Source organism: Argiope bruennichi, chromosome 11 (genome assembly GCF_947563725.1).
Source record: "Argiope bruennichi chromosome 11, qqArgBrue1.1, whole genome shotgun sequence".
Taxonomy (NCBI): domain Eukaryota; kingdom Metazoa; phylum Arthropoda; class Arachnida; order Araneae; family Araneidae; genus Argiope; species Argiope bruennichi.
Genome location: NC_079161.1, coordinates 21,986,665 through 22,008,788, shown reverse-complemented (window position 1 = coordinate 22,008,788; position 22,124 = coordinate 21,986,665). Strand labels below are relative to the sequence as shown.

General features: G+C 26.6%; 1 protein-coding gene across 4 annotated transcripts in view; it reads right to left on the bottom strand.

Moving 5' to 3' along the window:
• Positions 1-1,101: 1,101 nt before the first annotated feature.
• Positions 1,102-22,124, bottom strand: part of LOC129956468 (poly [ADP-ribose] polymerase tankyrase-like) — a 141,044-nt gene continuing 120,021 nt past the window's right edge. For all 4 annotated transcript variants that reach the window (XM_056068371.1, XM_056068370.1, XM_056068368.1 and 1 more), the window contains 16 exons: positions 20,144-20,255; positions 19,480-19,747; positions 17,279-17,351; positions 16,917-17,188; positions 14,401-14,579; positions 14,216-14,321; positions 12,923-13,092; positions 11,842-11,983; positions 9,871-9,998; positions 9,693-9,768; positions 7,095-7,272; positions 5,942-6,049; positions 5,629-5,822; positions 4,205-4,294; positions 3,799-3,922; positions 1,102-2,489 (listed from right to left, as the gene is read on the bottom strand). In XM_056068371.1, the coding sequence (XP_055924346.1) occupies positions 2,326-2,489; positions 3,799-3,922; positions 4,205-4,294; positions 5,629-5,822; positions 5,942-6,049; positions 7,095-7,272; positions 9,693-9,768; positions 9,871-9,998; positions 11,842-11,983; positions 12,923-13,092; positions 14,216-14,321; positions 14,401-14,579; positions 16,917-17,188; positions 17,279-17,351; positions 19,480-19,747; positions 20,144-20,255 (2,384 nt within the window). In that variant the 3' untranslated portion in view covers positions 1,102-2,325. The remainder of the gene's footprint in view (positions 2,490-3,798; positions 3,923-4,204; positions 4,295-5,628; positions 5,823-5,941; positions 6,050-7,094; positions 7,273-9,692; positions 9,769-9,870; positions 9,999-11,841; positions 11,984-12,922; positions 13,093-14,215; positions 14,322-14,400; positions 14,580-16,916; positions 17,189-17,278; positions 17,352-19,479; positions 19,748-20,143; positions 20,256-22,124) is intronic.

The following is a 22,124-nucleotide window of genomic DNA, read 5'->3' as shown; positions in this document are numbered from 1 at the left end:
ATACCACTAAACATCATGAAGACATTTTTTTATATATATTATATATATATATATATATATAGTTATCTCTCTTTCAATATATCTATAACCTCAAATAAACTTTATACTTTTCTAAATGAATATATAAACTTAAAATTTAAGATATGAAAACACATTTTTAATTTTTACAACAAAAATTTACACTTTTTTCAAATTTAAAGAAAATGAATAAATTCACAAATATAAAATAAATTTACTTCATGAACAAATCTATAAAAAGTTTGTCCAAAAGAAAGAAATAAGAAGTTCATTTATGATACTCCACCCACAAAAATTATTTTTTCAGCTTAGCCAAAAGTTTTAAAAATATCATATCTGAAACTGATTTTTCTTAATTCCAAACAACATATAATTCAATTATATTTAGATGATACAACAAATCAAAAATATGTGGGGAGGGAAATATTACACCTTAAAACTGAGATTTAATTTAAAATTTGGGTATTATAAATCTTTGGAATTCAATTCTGCAATAGTTAAAGAATAAGTACTCATTCGAGATTTTGATTAGCACTGCAAAATTCAATCAAGCATAACTTTTATTGATGTTTCATATATTTACCAGCCAAATATGAAAATATTAAGAAATTATAATGGAAAATTTCTTCCCAGTTTATAAATATTTAGTTGCTGTTAATCAATGCAAATTAAAAAACAATCTTGTAAAAATCCAGAATTACTGGCATATAGTTTTGATAACAACAACTGCAATTAAGATTTCACTGAAAAAGAGATGTAAAGTATTGTAAATGATTTTTTTGAACCTGTATTTTCCAAATAAGTTTAAGTTTCATAGAAATTAAAGCCCCCCCCCCCTTCCCAAACTTATGCTTTGCTTATTTGGCTCATGTAAAAGTTTGAGTATGGCATGCTTGGCTTATAGATTTTTTTTTTTTTTTTTTTTTTTTTTGTTCACAATGAAAGGAAGTGAAAATTTTCAAAACTTCTCTCAATATATTAATAATAAAGATGCACATTTCACTGCAATCCTTAATATATGAAATGCAAGACTTTAGGAATAAAACCACTAGTCTTTTCTATATTACACAAACAGACAACACATGAATTGCAATATTTTTATTTCAGGTAACAAGTTGTTACAGATGGCGGCTGCATTTATTGCAGATGAGTGTTTTCAGCCACACAACTTAACACTACTCATGATAGATTTATACAACAAATTTGTATTTAAAAAAAAGTAACAGAAAAATCAATTTCTCATTCATCAATACAATTACCCAATTCAATACAAAAACAAATAATTGACTTCCATGATTCGTAACATTTCGATTTATTTAAGTATGCCATACTCGATCAGAAGATGAATGCTAAAAAATATTGGTTCATGAATGGTAAAAATTTGGTGCAAAAATTTTCCCATCAGTCCAGGAGGTGGTCATAAATACTGTAAATTAACTGACCTGGTTAACAACATTGCAATGAGTGAAAATGCAGGCATGTCAAAGTTTCCATAGAATGACCAAAACAGCAAATATTGACTTTAAAATTAGGGATACATGAAGATATCTTAAAATTAAATATTTCATAACTTCATTTAAAACACTTTCTGCAATTAAAAGGCATACAGTCAATCAACTGTATGGAGTTATATCTACACTGCGCTTGTTACCAAAATAGGTCACAAGGGCTTCTAAAATCAGGTATTGTAAAAATGACCTCTTAATGACTTTCGTTCCATAGGAGGCTATAAAGTGATTTATTTTTTCAATATTATTTTTCTTTTCTTTTAAATCCCAACACAAATTGTGACACAAATAAAAATAATATCAAAAAAGCAAAATATTTTAAAGTTCATTTCATATATTATATATATATATTTGCATATACATATATATTAGATATTAGATTTCATAACATACTATCAAATTTCAAATTTTTAAATCCATTCTTCTTTTAATAGAGGAATTGTGCTGGAATTTTAAAAGAGATAAAAAGCCTAGTTTGGTGCCAAGTCTTATTTTTTTTTTAATCCTTCAGTTATATGTATACCTAAAAATAAAGAAAAACTGTTTGTTCACTGGAAAAAAAATAAAACAAAAAAAAAATCACTTTTTTTGCTGACAAATCATTTGGTATGTTAAAAAAGAAAAGGAAAAAGTTTGCTTCTGTAATAACTTCTGTAACATAACTTCATTTAGGCGATAGAAAAGCCCAGAGAAGTGAAAAGTCTTATTCAGCCTGCTGGCTCAATGTCTTTCGAGCGTGAAGCACAGTCAGGAGGTGTCCATGCACTTTTTAATTGTGAATGTGAGACGAAAATAAAGTTTAGAAAAAAATATCATTTCTGGAGTCAGTGAACCGTATCAAGTAGCGAACGCACACTTGAGACGCATTATAAACCACATATTCGTTGAAATTCAGATAGTGGTGCGAGGAGGACGTGCATTGTTCCAGGGCATTGACCGGTGTCCCAAGAGGAACAGTTATACCTAAGATATAAAATAATGCTGGCTTTAAACACAAAAATGACATATATATATATACACATACTTACAGCAATACATTAAATAATGCAAATTTATAAAAACATATAAGCACTCATTTACCATGTATTCAGGGAAAAAAACAAATGCAAGAAGAAAGTGCTTGCATTATACAAACAGATGGAGCTTACAGATAACATAAAAAAAAAAAAAACCAATTAAACACAAGCATTCAATTTTTTTTTTCTGCTTTAATCTTAAATATCAGCGTTTTTTTTTAGCTTGGATCCTCAGTCTATGTTGAAATTTTCTCTTAATTATATAGCCACAATAATATTCATGCATGCAAGCACACATACATCTATTTAATATTGTTACAAAATGCACATGGGGGATAAATCCAATAAAAAATAATAAAATAATCAAACAATATTTTAACATTTTATTAAAATTAGAGACTAAAATAGTATGGAAAAAAAATTGATATTATTGAAATGTTTAAGTTTTAAATTTTAATTCTTCAACCTCGTGGAACATAGAAAGACGTTCCTTCTACAAGTATCGTTGTTTTATGATGATTTGGGTGATGAACAGTCATCAGCAATGGATTAAAAGTGATGCAAAAATTATTCCCATGCAATAAATGCAAAAAAAAGTTATTATGAAAAAACTTTAAAGTTTGAAAAACCCTTGCCATATTTGACAATTCTAGGTCTTTTTAGGCACATTTTGAATATTTTTTTTTTTCATCATCTATGTTACAATATCCATAAAATTAACAAAGTAAGCTAATAATACAAGAAATGTTAGCAAATGCCATTTGGCTTGCACCTCAATTTGGTTGTTTGGAAAGGTTGTTTTTGTGCAAAGAATTATATCCTAGGAGAATATCAGAAATAGAGTTATACAATAAATAAATTAATGGAATTTAGATTCATTATATACTGTTTCAGATCTGGTATTGAATGTTCAGCAATTTCAAATGTTAGAAAGCTTATCACCATATCAATTGTTATCGCCTCTTTTTGTCCAAAGTTTTGGGTTTCATTGCAATCAGTAGAATGAATTGATTATATTCAACAGCATTTATTATGCATATGGATATTACTTTCATGAATTATTCTGGAAATTCATGGAAAAGATTCAGCATTGTAAAAAAAAGACAAACATTTTTTTAATAAAAAAAATTATATCAACAAAACATAATTTTTAATATAATATTAATTATATATAATATTAATAATATAATATTAAATAGGTAACCAATAAAATTCATAATTATTATTCCTTAAAAAAAGAAATAAACATCTCTTACCTTTCCAGAATGCACTCATAGATGGATCAGGATGCTTATGTCCAACAGCTTTGATGCTGTCAAACTTTTCATTGGGATCAAAAACTGCATTGTAATCAACTTCCTTAATATCACCCAATGCAACCTTAGTGAAGAGAAGTGGGAAAAAACAATTGAATGCATATGATAAGAAATTTCAATTTAAAAATGAATGGTTACTAAAGATGGCACAGAGAATCATATATTCAATATATACAAAAGTTATTAACTTTTTGTTTCTGCAAAAAGAAACTGAGAATAATTTATTGCTCAGTGACTAATTAAATCTAGATAATAGCCCATATTTACAGAAGTATTTTTTAAATATTTATTGAATCCATCTAGTGTTCTAATAAAACAAGAATAAGTGTTTAAAAAAATTACTCACCTCACAAAGGAGTATAGTTTTCACTTTTGTAGAATCATGTTGGTAGCAATATTTTTGACTCTTTTTGAACATATCAGCAAAATAAATTCCCTGAAACAAGGAAAAAGAATGAAAAGCAGCACTGTAAAGCATAAAATCATAAATGCAAAATTTTAAAAAGGAAAAGTAAAAACTACTTTCATTATAATTGTAATGCTCATACCATTTTAATTAGATAAAAAAAAAAGTAAATGAAGTAAAGACTGTTAAGCAATTAAAAGAAAATGCTTTCAAAATTTCACTTGTAAAAATTATTTATAATTAATCAATTCCATTTTTTTCCCAGTTCTGGTACCTCTTAATAATGAAATGCGCAACACTTTCTTAAAATTAGGCTGTAGTTAATAATGATTAACTTTTAAATTAATACCTTTTTAATTGAATTTTTTAATTTGAATGAAGTTAAATCCTGGAATCAAAGATCACTTTCCCCCTTCCATCTTTAAATATAAACACAAAATTTCAATAAACATCTTGTAAAACCATTAACTAAAACTTTTATCAAATTAGATAGAAAATTCATTTCAAATATTTCTTTAAACAAAAATGATTTTCAACTTTAAAATACATTTGTATAATAGAGTAATTGTAAATAAATTATATTATTGAGTTTTATGATGAATTTTGATATTCTAAATTGAGTAAAAATTAACAATATAGTATTAAAAAAAGCATGTAAATAATGCTTAATTAAATTAAATTATACAATCAGGAATAAATCTCCATTTTAAAAGATGAGGATAACAATTTCGAAACTTTTCACAAGTTTGTTGTGCAAAAATTAATAAATTTCAAGTCAAATTTGGAAAAATAAAATGTTAATTTTTCCTATGATGTTTCACAAAAGCAGTAGCAACTAAAAATTTGTATAATACAGAAAGTTTTAATTTGCATTAATATACTCGTTTTTCCTTGATTGGTTCAGATGAATTCTTTTTAACCAGTTGATTCTAGATATTTTTTAAAGCCCCTCCAATCCCCCACTCTTTTAAAGTCGAGTGAAGGCACATGTACAAGCTGAATGCAATACTAATGACTGCATAGTAAATTCTTCAAAAAAAAAAACATACAACTCAAATAAGATTTCTCTTTTATTAGATTAAAAATTATACACCACCTAACTGTCACCATATCGCACCTAAATGAAGATTTTGACTAACCTGTACCCACATCAAACACACTGAACTGGCTGAATAATGTGTGTTCATTTTTTATTTCATTTCATTTACTACAATTATTCATTAATGAGTTATTATTGAAGAAACATTTCCTCAGAAATACTTTAAAATTACGAAATCAGTATTAGATTTAATACGACCATGATGCCAAGCAAATGATTAAGAATATAAATTTTCTTAAAATATTATCATAAACACCAAACAAACCTTTCCGAAAAGGTGGCCGTTCATTTGTATCCCAAGAGGAGCAACTTGCAATCCACGGGCAAGAATGGAAAGCATGTTTGAAAGGCGTGTTCCATGCCACAAAAGCATGTGATTGGAAAGTTTTGTAGTTTTAAATTGCTCTACCTGCTCTGGTATATGGACAGCATAAATAGACTGAACCTCCACATTTTTGCCTTGATGGAATAAAAAAAAGAATTAATTCACATGCAATTCCAAAGAAAAAACTATGAAAAAAAATCATTTTAAATAAGCAAATTTATTAGATGATGAAGATATAATTCACTATACTTACTAGTATTGTGAATGTACTGTAAAATCATTTGAGCTTCTTGCGATTCTTGATTCAGAGGAGTTAAATTACAGTTCAACGACCTATATACATAATCCTTAGGGTTGATTTCTGAAATAAAAGACAGAACATATAAATGTTGCATTTTTTGAAGAACACTAATGAGAAAGTTTAAAGCAAAGGCTTAGTATCCATGAAATATACTAAAATGTAATGAGATATAAATACTCTTCTTTGAAAAGAAATTTTAATCAAATCAGCAATTCACTGGGAATGTATATTTCTCAAACCAATTAGAAAGAATAAATTTGATTTTATATACTCTGAATTGAAAAATTGCATATAAGAAACTTAAAAATTGATGCATATTTCCATATATAAAATTAACATAAATTTCACTATGGCAAGCTCAAAAGATGGTTTTTTAGATGCACTATATTATATGCACAATAAGAATATCTAATGCCATTATGACAATAAGAATAAGTATCCCCCCTTTTTTTGTTAAGAACAATTTCAAAGTTCTAAAATTAATCACTGTCTTTTAATAAATACATATTTCTTTAAAGTCAACTACATAATTGATATATTTGATCAACAAACTCAGTGATAATTTGTTTTCCTTCATTTTTATTTGAAAAGTTTGTTAACTTTTATTAAAGCATTTCATCCACTAATGTTTTTTGTGTTTCAGTCTGTAATAAAATTTCTTAAACAGTGGTCAAATAAGTGAATAGCCTTCCTCTCCCAACTTTTCTGCCACTTCATTCATGGCAAAAAAGATATTAGTTCTAGTATTCATTAAAATCAAAATTAATATATTGAGTTCGTATTTACACAGAAATGTATTTGTGAAACACTAATCTTTTAAACACCAATAAAGTGTTAAATTCATTTTATCCACAAAATACTCCTTAGAAATTAAATAATTTAAAAGAAAATCATATTAGCGAAAAACAAGTGTAGTATTATAAAAAGGGTATAATAAAATATGAGTATAGTAAAAAACTAATAATAATAATTTTACTTCTCTAAATTATAATAGAAACAATACCCAATTCATCTGCATAACATCCTAAACAATCTTGCAACACAGAGAATAGTTTGAAATTATAATAAATAGGTTTTTAGCAATTAATCAGTACTTTTAACTTACCAGCAGCTTTCAAACTAGCTCCTAAAAATAACTGAGAAGATAATCCAATGTGCAACAAATTGTCAATGAGTTTAAGCTTTGAGTGTACATCTGGCTCGCTGAATAAAGGACATAGCTTTTCATATTGGTAACCATATACAGGAAGGATTTGATAAAATTCTTCACTTAAGTTAACAATCTAAAATAGATAATAATTCACATATGAGTCACTTTATAAATTGCTTAGTATACATAAATGAGAAAAGAAAATTCATTCCAATCTTTCTCATTTTTAAACTTTAATCAACAGTTGTGAACTATTTTAAATTCAAAACACATTAAGGTTTTCTTTCTTTCTTTCTTTTTTTTTAAAAATTCCTTATGTCTTCAAAGTGTTACATTACAAACAGAAATATAATAATAATATTTGTCATATATAATAATAGTTGCAAATGATAAAGCAGAGGTTCTCATCTTGACAATATTTTAGAAGAAATATTGAGTAATTCTGGCTCGTGAAGAATGCACCACATAATACAAAACAAAGGAAAGAAGGGGGGGGGGACCAGACCACTGATATTTTATGTATTTGAAATGGGATTTTCTTTTTAAAAAGAGTTGGCTCAGACCTTCAAAAATAATTTTAAAGGTGATATGGCAAATAACAGTTACAGTAATTAAATCCTAAAAAGCTCAGGGGCATATAAGCAATTTAGAAATGCTTTAATTTAAAATAAGAATTTTTAAAATAGGAAAAATTCATCATATGTACACAAAATTATTTTTGAATATCATATGAAGAAATTCATTACTAGCAGTTATGATATGTTAAAGAGAATTTCTTAAATCTTTTTTTTTTTTTTAAATGTTTTCTACTTTGTCACAGAGATACTTAACTTAATGTAGTTTAAATTTAAATTTCTTAGGAAAATATAACAAACATAAAATTGAAAATTAAATGGATGGGAACTTTTACAGTAATGGCCAAAATTGGGAAACACTTTGAAAAAAAAAAAAAAATGAATTTTGGATATTTGATAGTTTACACATGCCATGAACTATCTATCATAAGCTATATATAATTTTCAAGTTGATTTGACTGCACTGTAATGAATCATTTTAACATTTTCTTTTAAATTATAACTAAACAGACCAGAATAAAGAAGCGCATTTCTTTTTAAGTTGATAAAAGCGTTTCTTCATTTAAGAGGAGTTCCCACATCCATGCATTTTGTGATTATAATCAAATTATTCTCTTTTTTTTGTGTGTGTGTGGGGGGGGGATTCCTTTTTGAGAATTGAGAAAATATTAAAAAAAAAAAAAAAAAAAAAAAAAAAAAAAAATGAAATTCTACAATGATCTGACTTATCAACATACAAATGATTTAAAGTTTTACTTTTACATAAAAAGGCTTTAGTTAAAATTAAATTTGAAAGGAAATTGGTGAAAATCTAAATAAAGGCAGTATTTCTAAATTCTTGTAAATAGAAAGTGTAAGAAAATTCAGTCAATAGAAAACAAAACCGGTAAAAGCAAGAAAAGGCTTCACAATACCAAGTAAGACAAAATTGTGGCTATGTGACAGAAAAAAAAATCATCCAGGAATATACAAAGAGAAATGGCACAATGCAATGTGAAATTGGGAGAAAAGACAATTTGATTCTTTTTTGATGCCTTTAATCTGCTAGAATTCCAGGGTGTGTGTGTGGGGGGGCATCTTAAAATTCAAAACAACAGTTGAAAAGATTAAATTGTGCAAAAACTGAAATTTACAGCAAAAAAAGAGCAATGGGACAGCGTGATATGGAATGATGAGAAAAATTTCACTATTTAGTAGAGATGACAAAATATGTAAGGACAAGAATAGTAGATTTCCACCCAGACTGCTTTACTCATTCAGTTGAGTTATGATCTGGGATGTGCCACAACAAGGCAGAATTTATGTGACCAACAGGAATATAAATACCCCAAAACAGATAAATGAAATACTCATTCCCTAACAGTTGCCTTATGCATGTGATCTTTTCCCACATAATGAAAAATTTATATTTCAAGAGGATCCATACATCCATGTCATAATGCCACTGCCTGTAAAAACTGGTTTCAAGACGATTTTATTTCACTACTGAAAATGTCAGAATTCAGTTCTGTCGAAAAGCTATGGAGTAGCTTAAGAAACCTGTTACACAGAAGCAACCCAGAAATAAAATCCAATTAACTAAAGCAATAATTCAATCATAGTATTAGAAAATAACAATCGAAGAATTAAAATCATTAGTGAACTCCATGAGAAGGCAAGGCCTTGATTAGTGCTTCAGGTTACCCAACTAAGTATTAACTACCAAAAGTGAGAATTTTATGTAAGTGATGTTTTCTTTTCTTTCTTCAAAATTGCCATTTTAATACAAATATCCATTAACAAATTCTTGATTAAATTATCTTAGAAATGAAAGTAATTTTATGATTTATCCTAATATAATTGCTGTCATGAGTCATCAAATACGAATTTCCACAATTCTGATCATTACTGTATTCTCAATAATAATAATAATAAATAAATAATACTTAAAGACCACATTTCAACTCTATTTTCATTTAGTACTTAAGCCATGGCTTACCTTATGCATCAACTCAGCACACTTATCTTGGAATTTAGCATTTTGACGTAGATTATCTTTCTCTGCTATTACATCCCTAAAAAAGATTATTCAAATAAATTTTAATGTCTTCTAAATTAAATTCAAACTATATGCAAATGAAGTAAACAACTTTTCACTTATATAGAGAAATTTTTACCCTATATCTTTCAAAACTTTTTCAGCAGCAGCGAGTGTTTCTACAGAGAGAGTTCCAAAAGGTAACACTTCATATGTAGAATCTACTCCCAAATCTTGCAGTGTATCTTCGATTGTAAGGACATCCATCTGAAATTAAATATTTATCAATAAGCTATAGAGAAAAGATTTCTCTAGAACTCACAGAAGTGAAAGTCAGCCATGCTAAAAATGGTGTTTGGAAATTAATGAAATCACTTTTATTTTCCTTAATTCTATAAAATGAGTAAAATTATGTTGTCTTGGCTTCTATGACTCAATTAATACATAAGCTTTGGAGAGATCCTATTTAAAAATTTTTTATTTTCACCACTTAACTCATATATACATAACAATATCGTGAACTTCATATCAACATAGTGACTTTGGCAAACATGAACTACTTAAAAAATTGAAGGAACCAAAATATTTACAATGAATATATTTACAATTAACTTTGTTATTATAGAAGTTTCAATACCAAATAATTTTTATAGTTTTTTCAACTTAAATATAAAACTAATTTTGAAGATTTAAAATTTTCAGATCAAATCACTCACTCTAAAAAGTAATGAAACAATGTAATAATGAACATATGAGAGAATCATATAACTGAATTCTAAAAGCAATACAGTTCAAAAATTTTGAAATTCTTAGCTGCATATATTCCAATTAAAGACTAATCATTCATCTAAACAAAATCTGAAGATATTTTTATATCAGAATATTAACATATAAGATTTCATTCATTCATTTTTTTTTCTAAGCTCACACTGCAAGTAAAATTAAATTGACAAGATCTTATCGGAACAGTTAGGCAGCTTAAACTGAAGTCAATTAATGCCCTTAGGACAAACAAGCTAGGAAAGAAGGACAGTTAAAAAAAAAAAAAAAAAAAACAGTCAGCTAATTCTAAAAAACATTCGATTTCATTACAATGTACAAAATAATGCATAAAAAGTAACCTTTAAACCCTTGCCTTTTAAAAGTAATTTTGAAAATAACCTTTAAGTAAAAATGAATGAATTATTTAAATAGTATCTTTTTCAATTATAATTAAAAATAATTAATATTCTCACTATACAACATTAAAAAATATAAAAAAATCTAGTGTATTTTACTATCATTGAAAGAACCTAAATTAACTATAGAATATTGATGTAAATTCTTGCAAGAGCATCTTCCATCCCAAATGAGAGGAGAAATTACAAATAACGACTTCAAAACAAGTGTATGTTTTCCTTTACACTCATTACAACATGTTTCTGTTAATATTTATAAAACTCCAATGATTTACAAATGCTTGAAATATTCCAATCTGACCTTGCGGGAAAAAATTCTAATGTATGAAACCAATCTTTTGGAAGAACCATGGATTAATAACATCATTTGAGAGAAAACATTTTGGTCCAAAAATCTGGTGCACTTGTGTATCAATAGCTTTACTCATCAAACTTTATTGCAATGCAAGGATACACCATTTGGTCCTGAGTAAAACCTTTCTTAAAGCAAACTGAAGCAGATTAAAAAGTTGATATCAAGGTCGCTTTTAAATGAGTTGCTATTATAAAATCAAATTGCTTCTTTCCTCTCTCATCTTTTTTTTTTAAGTCAATGTGTTTTAGGTGGGGGAGGGGGATGTCTCAAACAAAGTTCCAGATTATGAAGGGTTGTAAAAGTTAACAATGAGAGGTCCTCCCCAACTTAAAAAGTTATTTAAAAGAAACATGTAAATATAAATACACCATACACATTTTAAGCATTTTCTTGGAGGGATGACATTGTATATAAATGGTTTGTTAAGTTTTGTGATTTCAGTATTAATAATCATTGAGAATATGTAAAGGAAACATACATATCTGTTAAACATTAATATATTTAATGTTCAGTGACTAATGGAAAAATAATTTAAAATGTCAATAACAGCAAATACAAAATTAATTTCAATACTTACTAAGCTTTCCATTAGCTTTTGCTTGTCAGTGCTGAGTTTTGATGGAATGTCAGATTTCAGGTTCAATTTAACATTTCGACGACGACCAAATTTCTTCTTTTCCAACTGGACCAAGCGATACTTTTTGGGTTGAGGTTGAAAGCTGAAATTAAAAATGGTCACAATGAGAATACTTATAGATGCACAATTTTTCAAAAAAAAAAAAAAAAAGTTTTACAATCATTAATTTCATAATGAAAGAGAAGGATATTTTATAATTGTTGTTAGAACATTTAATTTTTTGGGAAAAAAAGTAATAACTCTTAATGTACCAATTAACTAAATATACAATTATGTTTTATTAAATACACACTTTCACATGACCTGCACTCTAGTGACAGATTGCAAGATAAGAAGAAGTACTGTTCGTTTCAGTTTAGTTATATATTAATGTCTCGTTTTAAAGCAACACTAGGGCTATTTCTGGATGGATCTTGTAATTTTGAATCGCAGTCAGATGATGAGGATGACATCTGAGTGCCCCCCCCCTTCAATTGCACAGCTATTAAAAAATATTAATTCTTTCTATAAAAAAAAAAAACACAGCCATAAATTAAATATGATGTCTAAAAAATTTATCAAGCTGTAATGAGTCACGGACTTATTAGTGAACACATTTATTTAAAGATATACAAAAGACGGAGGGGGGAGGGGGATACAGCACTTCCCTTTAATATTGCTTTACAAGTTAAGAGTAAATTTACACTAAAGTAATAAATATATACTTCCCAACTCTATAAAAAATGAGTACAAACTTTTAAAAAATTAAAACAATAAAAATAATTTTTTAGAGTTCCAATTTTTTTTTTAAAAAATTTAAAGCAGATTTACAAATTAAAAGACTGAACAATTATCTTAATTTCAGATATCAAACAACTGAGATTTTTCATTTGACGAACACTAAAAATTTATTCCATATGTATTATGTAGTGCAATTTAGCATTTCAATTAATTAACCCCTTTCCTTTCAGAGTACTGTGATTACCGAGATTAGTTTGAATTTAAAGCAGGTACACAATTTGGGAAAATAAACATAACATACTTTTTAACATCATCCCAGTTATTTCCAGATTTGGCACGAAATATTCTACTGAATTCCTTAACAGCATCAGCTAGTGTACTGAAAGGTGTTTTCTGATGTTGCCCTGTGTCTCCAACTCGACCCCAGCATGTAAATAAGACGAAAAGATCTTTGCCTTTATGTTTAATAATCTGCAAGAAAAAAAAAAAAAAAAAAGAGAAAAGATAACAGATATCAAAGTTCCTGTATTATATAACATTAGTTAAAAAATTTATGTACATTACATATGATGAGTTGGGGAATGAGCGATCCAATAGTTTTTAAGAGTTTAATTTATTAAGAATAAAATATATTTTTTTAAAAAATCAATCAATAATTTCTAGTTGTGTCTAGTCCTTTATTTCCTTTTAACAGAATATGTAATCAGAAGTTACATATCGATTTTTGATAAAATGAAATTATTGCTCTTTAGAATCTACATTTTTAATAGCTAATGTTATAATAAATAAAAATTCTTAAAAATCATGAAAACAATCAATGTTTATTACTTTTCAAAAAAAAATCTTTCTTAATTCAACAGTTATTTATTTTATTATTATTTCAAACTCATTCTATGGCAATAATTATTTAGCTCACCCAACTATAACAAACAATTTCAAATCCTTATTTCTTTTAATATAAAAAATTATTTTTACAGATTTTTTTCTGATATTTTATTTTTATTCCCCAGATAAAACCACAAACGTGATATTAAGCGACATAACTTTTCTTTTTCCATAATTCAAATTTTATTTAAAAAAATTGGGACATATAATTTATAAAAGACTTTTTATGGACCTTTTGTTTTTGATGAGAATGTTTTGAAGAGAAATCTAAAAAATAATTCTGAGATAGGCAATTGTGTTAACAGATGAAATGAGAGTTATCATTTAATAAAATAAAAGTTCCAAATAAGACATATATCAAATTTCATTCCAAACCATTCAAATTCATTAAAATAGTTTAAAAGTATTTAAATAAAATACTATCCATATGTCAAAAATAATTCTCTTGAATATCATTAGCTAGAATTAAATTTTTGCAATATCTAAAAACATAAATGAGCAAAATGAGCTTTTTTTTTAAGTTTCAGTTTACGTAACATAGAGTAATTAATAATACAAATCCATTTTAGCTCTTTAATTAATACACTCTGTACTATTTCCAAAACTGCCCAGAGGATGGCAGGAAATGTTTTGGCAATTTTAAAGTGATGAAGAATATCAGAAAAGAAATTAGAAAAAATATACTAACAAAATTTTTATCCATTCATACCTGCATTTTATAGAAGTTGTAAATACCATAGGCTCCATAATTCAAATCAACTACAGTCATAACAATATCATATGGTATACTTTTCTCTGTGTCCATAACAATTTCTCTAAAATAAACAACAACAATTAACCATAATTTAAGCTTTAAGAAAGAAAGAAAAATGAAGTAATAAATATTCCACTCACCCAGTACTCTCAAAACCAGACAATGGATCAGGCTCTAAAGAAGACTGATCATCTACATCCATACTTTCCTTTTCTATTTTCTCCAAATATTGCTTACTATCTTCTATATATGACGAAATAGGTTGGTCCCACTGAACATCATCAGATGGAGGTACTGGTAGGCTAAGCTCTATTTTTGTCTGAAAAGAATAGAAATAATAATGTATGTTGTGTTCATTTCATTAAGGTGTAGGTACACACTTGAAACTTCAAAAATTGTTCAAAATATTGAATATTTTTTTATTGCTTCAAAATGTTCTCCAATCCTTTATTTTTCAAAAGACAGCAAGATGTTGTCAATATTTGGAATATTTCTCGAGTAATAATTATTTTTCTTGAGGTACTTTCACTAAAAACTCTAGTTTCGGTTTTTTTTAAAACTCATTTTATGAAGAATGATATTTTCCCACTATGTTGCTTCATTCAAACAATCATAACTCAACAAGAAATGAACCAAATACAATTATTTATATATCAAAATAATCTGTATGAAACAGTGGATGCTTTGTGCCTGAATTAAAGTTATATTTATAGAAATAATTTTTTAACAGCTATTTAAAAGTTAAAATTACAGAAAAAATCTCGCTTTTTCTATTCATCGTTAATGAAAAATTGGCAAAAAAAAACTATATATTTTTATAACTTGATTGAGGCAGACAACATGAAGACTAATATTAGGCATCATTTCCAACTAGAATTATGTCTGTATAAATTAGAATTTAAGATATCATGTTTAAAAAAATATGCTAATTATCTCATTAAATATTATTTAATTAATAATTAGTGTAATATGGTTTTTTCTCACTGAAATGAGTTTATACATATATTGATGACCTACTGTGAAAAAACTGGATTTTTAAAGTTAAAATTAAAAAAAAAATCTTCTAGTGTGTATGTACACCTAAAAGTTTTAAACATTTATATTTGCCATAAAAATACCTCAGATTATCCGAATTACTTAAACTACAATCAGAAAAAGAAATGTTACTTATTTTACATTAAAAAGAGTAAGAAACTACACATTTAATAAAATATTTTATGTTCTCTCACTTTCTTTCTCTCCCATACATACATTCAAGGGTTTTAATTTCGATTTCATTAAAATTTAAATATAGATTTTTTTTTTCTTTTGCTAGAAGTTAATCTCTATCATTATTTAGTATTTGTCATTTTGCATAATTTCATTTTACAGTTATTGATTTTTTTATTAATATTTAAAGTCATGTAAGAATGAATAGCAATTAAAATTAATCATATTTTTATAAGAGTAAAGTTCTTGCGGGTAAACATTTAATTTTATAGACATTACATACATTTGAAACAAAAAAGGCTAAACTACATAAATTTAGAATCATGCCAAACATCAACACTGAGAAATAAATTAAGTTTGATTAATTGAATAATAAAATACAAAATGCACTTGAGCTGCTGAAAATATTGTAGATTCAGCAGCTCTTAAGAGGAAATTAGTGAATGAAAATTGAATTACTGAAAAAGTTTTGTTTAAATAAAAAGTATGGTAAAAATTGATAAACTAAACAAAACATGTATTATAAATAATTAAATATAGTCATGTAAAAACTTTATTTATTTACACATTATTGCTATTATTGAGCTAACAATTTAAACTTTCTTTTATGCTTCAATCTGCTATTCACCTTTAATTTTTTTTTATTACTTTCTTTCTTTAATGAGGCTATGTTCCTCTCTCCAATCCAATTTTCTTATTAATGCCAGCAATTTTGAATTATTAGAAACAATACTTGAAATCCGGATGAATGAAACTGAAATAATTAGGAATAACGAAAAAAAAAAAAAAAATATTAAAGAGATTGCAAAAATAAAATGGCTACCCTAATGGAAAAATAATTATCTTTTTTATTATTAAACCCAAAACTGTAAGTAACTGCTTCATTTCATCCCATATATTTCCTAACTGGGAGGAAGAAAAGGCAAAGAAAGATATAAAAGAACAGAACTATCACACATTCCTCCCAATGCTGAACTTTGACCTCTCCCCTATCTGTATTTGACTCAGAACAGCTTTCAGCTAATTAAGCAACAACCTAGAAATTATAAATCTTTTCAGATTAGAGCTTTATGTATAATCTATAGACAGTGCAGAGTTTCTGTTTATACGTACATCTCTCCTAACATATTAGCAAAAGTTTAAATGCAGATTTGCATTGATGTCCAGAATGATAAAATTCAATTCTCAAAATGTTAAAATTCTAGAAAAAGTATCTGATTTTAAATTTCTAACACAATTGTTCACCACACTCATGCTAGTTTTGCACTTAATTTTCACAATTCACATTTAACAGAGAATTTAACACACATTTCTTTTGTTCTATTCTTTACTTTCAAAATTAAGAAGATCAATCTGAAAAGAAGCTGTAAAAATAATAGAAATAGCTGGTGCTACTTTAGAATGGACTTTTATATGAAAATTAATTAGAATTTTCAAATAAACTAACCTTTTGGTCCTCAGGTGTGTTAAGTAACTTCTGCAATGCTGTTATCAGAATTTCTCGTTGAAGTCGAACAGCCATCTGCAATGCAGTTTCTCCAGCAGCATTTGCAGTTTCTAATGGTGCTCCTAATTCTGCTAAAAAGTTTAACAATGCAGTATTGGCATAGCAATAGTCAGGCATTGGATCCACTAAATAATGAATAACAGTCCATCCATTAGCATCTTGTGCAGCCAGATTAACTGCACTCGTTTTCTGAAAGCTGCCTGGTTCTACATCTAAGAAAAAGAAAATCCATTTAAAATATTTTATTGTGTATAAAAGGAATTACAATAGTTAAGAATTTGTGAAACATATATTTTACTTACCATTATATGGGTTTTTGTCTTTGGATGGATCATAATTAAAATTCAGAAGTAATTTAACCATTTTTATATCATTCTAGAAAAATAAAGAAACTTTAGTTTAATCACCATGAAAGGAAATGATAATTTTTTTAAATGAATTTTACTTATTTCATTTGTAGAATATTCAAGTTTATTAAGAAATAACAATTTGAAATACTCTTTTTACTTGAACAACTTTATCATAATTCATATTTAAGTAGATTACAGACAGGCGAAAAAATATAACCAAAACCTTTACAAATTAAAACTTTTTGAAATATAATTTACATACATAATAAGATTTAAAACAATTTAAACTATTCAGGTTCAAAACATTAAGGTAAATTTTGATTAAACTACAAACAATATAAATTTATATACAACTAAGAATGGGCAAAGTATGATTTTTTTAAGATGATGCAAGTTTTATCATGGCATTAAAAAACTATTTCTACTTTAAATATCGTTAACAATAAAATAAAATTCTCCCACATTTACCTATTCAATTCTAAGAAATTATAAATCTCTAAATTTGTTGATGGGAAAAGTAATAGTAAAAGGAGAAAATCAATTATCAACCGCATAATCTACAATAACAGTTGCTTATAAATCAATATATTTCATTTTCTTTTAGCATCAATATTTCAGCCCCAAAATATGCAACCCAGAACTCTCAGACAAATGACAACATTCAGTATAAGACATATGCATAATTATTTAAAAGCCTGCATTTAATAAACTTTCCATCATTTAGAATTATACCTGGTAAATATTCTCCTAATCTTATCTAAAACATGAAAAGTATTTCAGTATGTAGCGTAGGATAAAAATCATCAAATTAGAGGAAGACATCTTTTCGAAATAATATTTTCATCATATAATCAACCCATTATATATATATATATATATATATATATATATATATATATATATATATATATATATATATATATATATATATATATATATATATATATATGTCTCTTTGAGAATATATTTATCTTCTTGTCTATCAGAAACTATGCACATCTAGATAAGTTGTCCTTATAACAATATCCTAGATCTGATTTTCAGATTAGCTAACAAAAGTTATTGAAGAAAATCTTATACACATTGGTAAGGTATAATTTTCAATAAAAGAGGCAAAAATTGAGAAATTTAGTAAATTCCCGAAATAAAAATCTAGATTTCAGAAATTTAAAAAACCTAACACAAAATCCCTCCTATTAACACAGTCAAATGCCTCCTGGATATAATTGTTAATTCTTGGGGGGGGGGGGGGACTTCACAAAATAAAAATCATACAACAGTATCCAATATACATTACATTTTTTTTTTAAAGAAGCATCATACTTACTCCAACGTATTTTCTTAGTAAAAATCCAAAGTAATATCATCAATATAATTGAATTAGAAGAACAAAGTTCAGATACTCCTCCCTCTTTTTATTAAATTAACTGTTTTAAATTTGAATTAAAAGAATATAACTATTCAATTTAAAAACTAATTATTTCATATGGAGAATTCCAGATTAGACCTGCTTGTTTCATTGATCACATTTTCATAATTAATTCAAGATTAAGTTAGTTATCCCATCCCACCAAAACACACACACCATTTCTAAATTTCAGTACATTAGACTCCCGATTATCCGCGCCTGCAGCACTAAGTTTTTTTTTGCTTCCAAGCAAAGAGATAATGCTTTCAAAGCAAGAAGCAAACACAAATGACTGATTTTTTCAAAAAGGTGTAGTTTTACAGTTATGCTTTTGTAATTACATAATACATTACAGTATTAAAACAATACATATGTATTCATTTTTCTGTGTATCCTTGATGCCTCTCACAAGTACAAAGCACTTTTCTGTTTTCATTAACAAAATGCACTTTAGGTTCGTTTTGAGTGATATACTAAAATAGTAAGAGTTAGTGAAACATTTCCTGCTGTTTATTTTACGTTTCATTGTACATAAAACAATTTTTCAAAGTTGGAATGACTGTTTTCTCCTTTGCTATACCCGTTTTTAGCTTTTTTCGGATTATCCACAATTTTTGTTATCCGCGGCGGCCGCATCACCCAATTCCGCAGATAATTGGGAATGTACTGTATTACAATTCTGCAAAATAATTCTATCTAAAAAAAAAAAAAACCTTAATCATCAACTATCAAAGAAAATTCTCACCAAGCGAACAGCATGCATCAATGGTGTCCTTTGCTTATCATCAGGAAAATTAACACCTGCTCCTTTACTCAGCAGCATTTTTGCTACTGCATAATTTCCTTTGTAAATGGCCATCATAAGTGGGGTGTACTGTGGGGCATTCGGATCTTCTATATGAAGTTTATTTAAGACTTCACATCTAACTCCTGGAAATGAACTCATAACAATAGGATACTTGGTCAACATATTAGGATTGGCACCAGCTTTGATTAAACTACAACACCAATTCCTGGAAATAAAATAAATTGTTTTTAGAGGGGGAAAAAAAAGATTAAGGGACATGTAACAATCACAGAATAGACTTTTAATCAATAAAATAAGATGTTTTGATGATGCATACAAAAAAAAAAAAAAATCATCAATGCATATAATAAAACAATCAAAAGCTCAATTAATGGAAATTATAATCAGAGAAAGAGTTGATTTTTTTTAAGAAAATGAAGAATGTACTCAAGATTAATTTAAAAAAAATAATCAAAAAGCAAATAGCATATAATTTACACCAATAAAATGTTAATTGGGAGGGGGAGGGGAGAAGAATCCATGCCATTTAATTTGAAACTGAACAGTGGTAAACTGTTCATTTTCAAATGAATTAGCAATGAATCATCAACAATTAACATACTTTATGTCTTCTGACAGATCTTCTGCTGTAAGCTTCCAAAACAGAGCAGAAAATGCAGTTCGAAGAGATTTATCTGGGTCAACTTTAGCAGCAACAGGGAGGCCAATTTTAGCTGTAAAGACAACATTTAAAAAATGAATAAATTTACAAACCACAAAATTATTAATGCAAACTTATTCATTAAAAAGAAAACAGATATAAAAAAACTTTCCATTTTACAATAAATAAAGTTGGAAATTGCATTATTAGGAGTTTAAGAAGCATAACAAGATAGATTTGATAAAAAAACAATATACATTAAGAATGATCAATCTAGTCACAAACCTATCAAGCTTTTGTAGTCAAAATAATTTGATGATTTCCAAATAAGATCAGAATGAAAATAAAATGCAACAACAAAGCATTAATTAGGTGGAAGGAGGGGATAAATTAAAAATAACTTCAGTTTAATGAAATACACATTGTATTTAAATGACACTTTTAATTACTTTTGCTTATCAACACTGAAAACAAAAACCTGACAGAAACTATAATTAGAAATGTTTACAGGATTCTACTCGAAACTTAGCAGAAAACATAAAAATGAATTTTAAACTCATCATTGTTACTAATGATAATTTTAGTTGATAGTAAAAAGAAAGGTACATGGCTATAATATCTAGCATAATAATTCAAAATATAATCCAGTTGTATTTAAATGCATTATAAAGGAACATAATTTGTTTTTAATCATAAATGCTCAGTATTCTATAAAACTAGATTAATATCAAATATACAAATGTTAATCTGTAGCAATACTTGCTATAATGATTCTAAACACACATTCTAATTCGATAGCTATAACTGTATTTTTTAAATTAGTATTTCATAATTTTTATGCACGATAGGAGTGTACAGAATGTTGCCACATCCATTTTTAAAAAAGAACCTAATAAATATATTTAAAAAAAATTGATAATTGTGGTTTTTGTCTCCCATTTTAACCAATTTAAGGGATGGGGATTCTTCAATTTTGTTAGTTTTAGGTATGAAATATTCTTCTTTATAAGAAAGGGTTTTAAATTACTGTTTTATTTACATTTCACCATGCTCAATCTAAGACTTTTAAAATAATGGAAATAAAAGCATTAATAGTTTTGAACATGTTGTATGCTGAGATAGCAGTAGAAATGTGCATGAAATAAGCTTTGAGGTTTATATACATACATTTTTATTAAATTATTAAGCTTAATATTTTGCAAATTTCAATCTTCTCTTTATTAACATTCATTATGCATATATAATAGCTTATTTCACAATTTATGTCTATTTTTTATGGTAGTGGTTACATAGGTGTATCAACAGTTGGTAAGATTTATAGGTTATTCCAGAATTTTTATAAAATGCTATTAGAAGGATGAAAACTTTGAATTAAAATTTCTCCATATTGCATTCTTGTTTATATATTATTTTTTGAAACCTAAGTTGTTGTTTTTTTTTTCAATTGAAATTTTTATGAATATGGGAAATTTTTTATGAATTTTCTAAAATACATGTTTTGTACAAATATGTATGAAATTAGTTCTAAGACGTATATTATTTTTAAAAAATTCCTAATATAAACTTTTAAGGTGTATGTACACACCAGATTTTTTTTAAAAAAATTTTAACCTTAAAAATCCAGTTTTTTCACAGTAGGTCATTAATATATGTTTAAATTCATTTCAGTGAGAAAAAACCCTATTACACTAATTATTAATTAATTAAATAATATTTAATGAGCTAATTAGCCTATTTTTTGAAACATGATATCTTAAATTCTAATTTATATTAGTCTTCATGTTGTCTGCCTCAATCAAGTTATAAAAGTATATAGTTTTTTTTTAACAATTTTTTCATCAACAATGAATAGAAAAAAGGAGATTTTTTCTGTAATTTTACATTTAAATAGCTATTAAAAATTTATTTCTATAAATATAACTTTGATTGAGGCACAAAACAT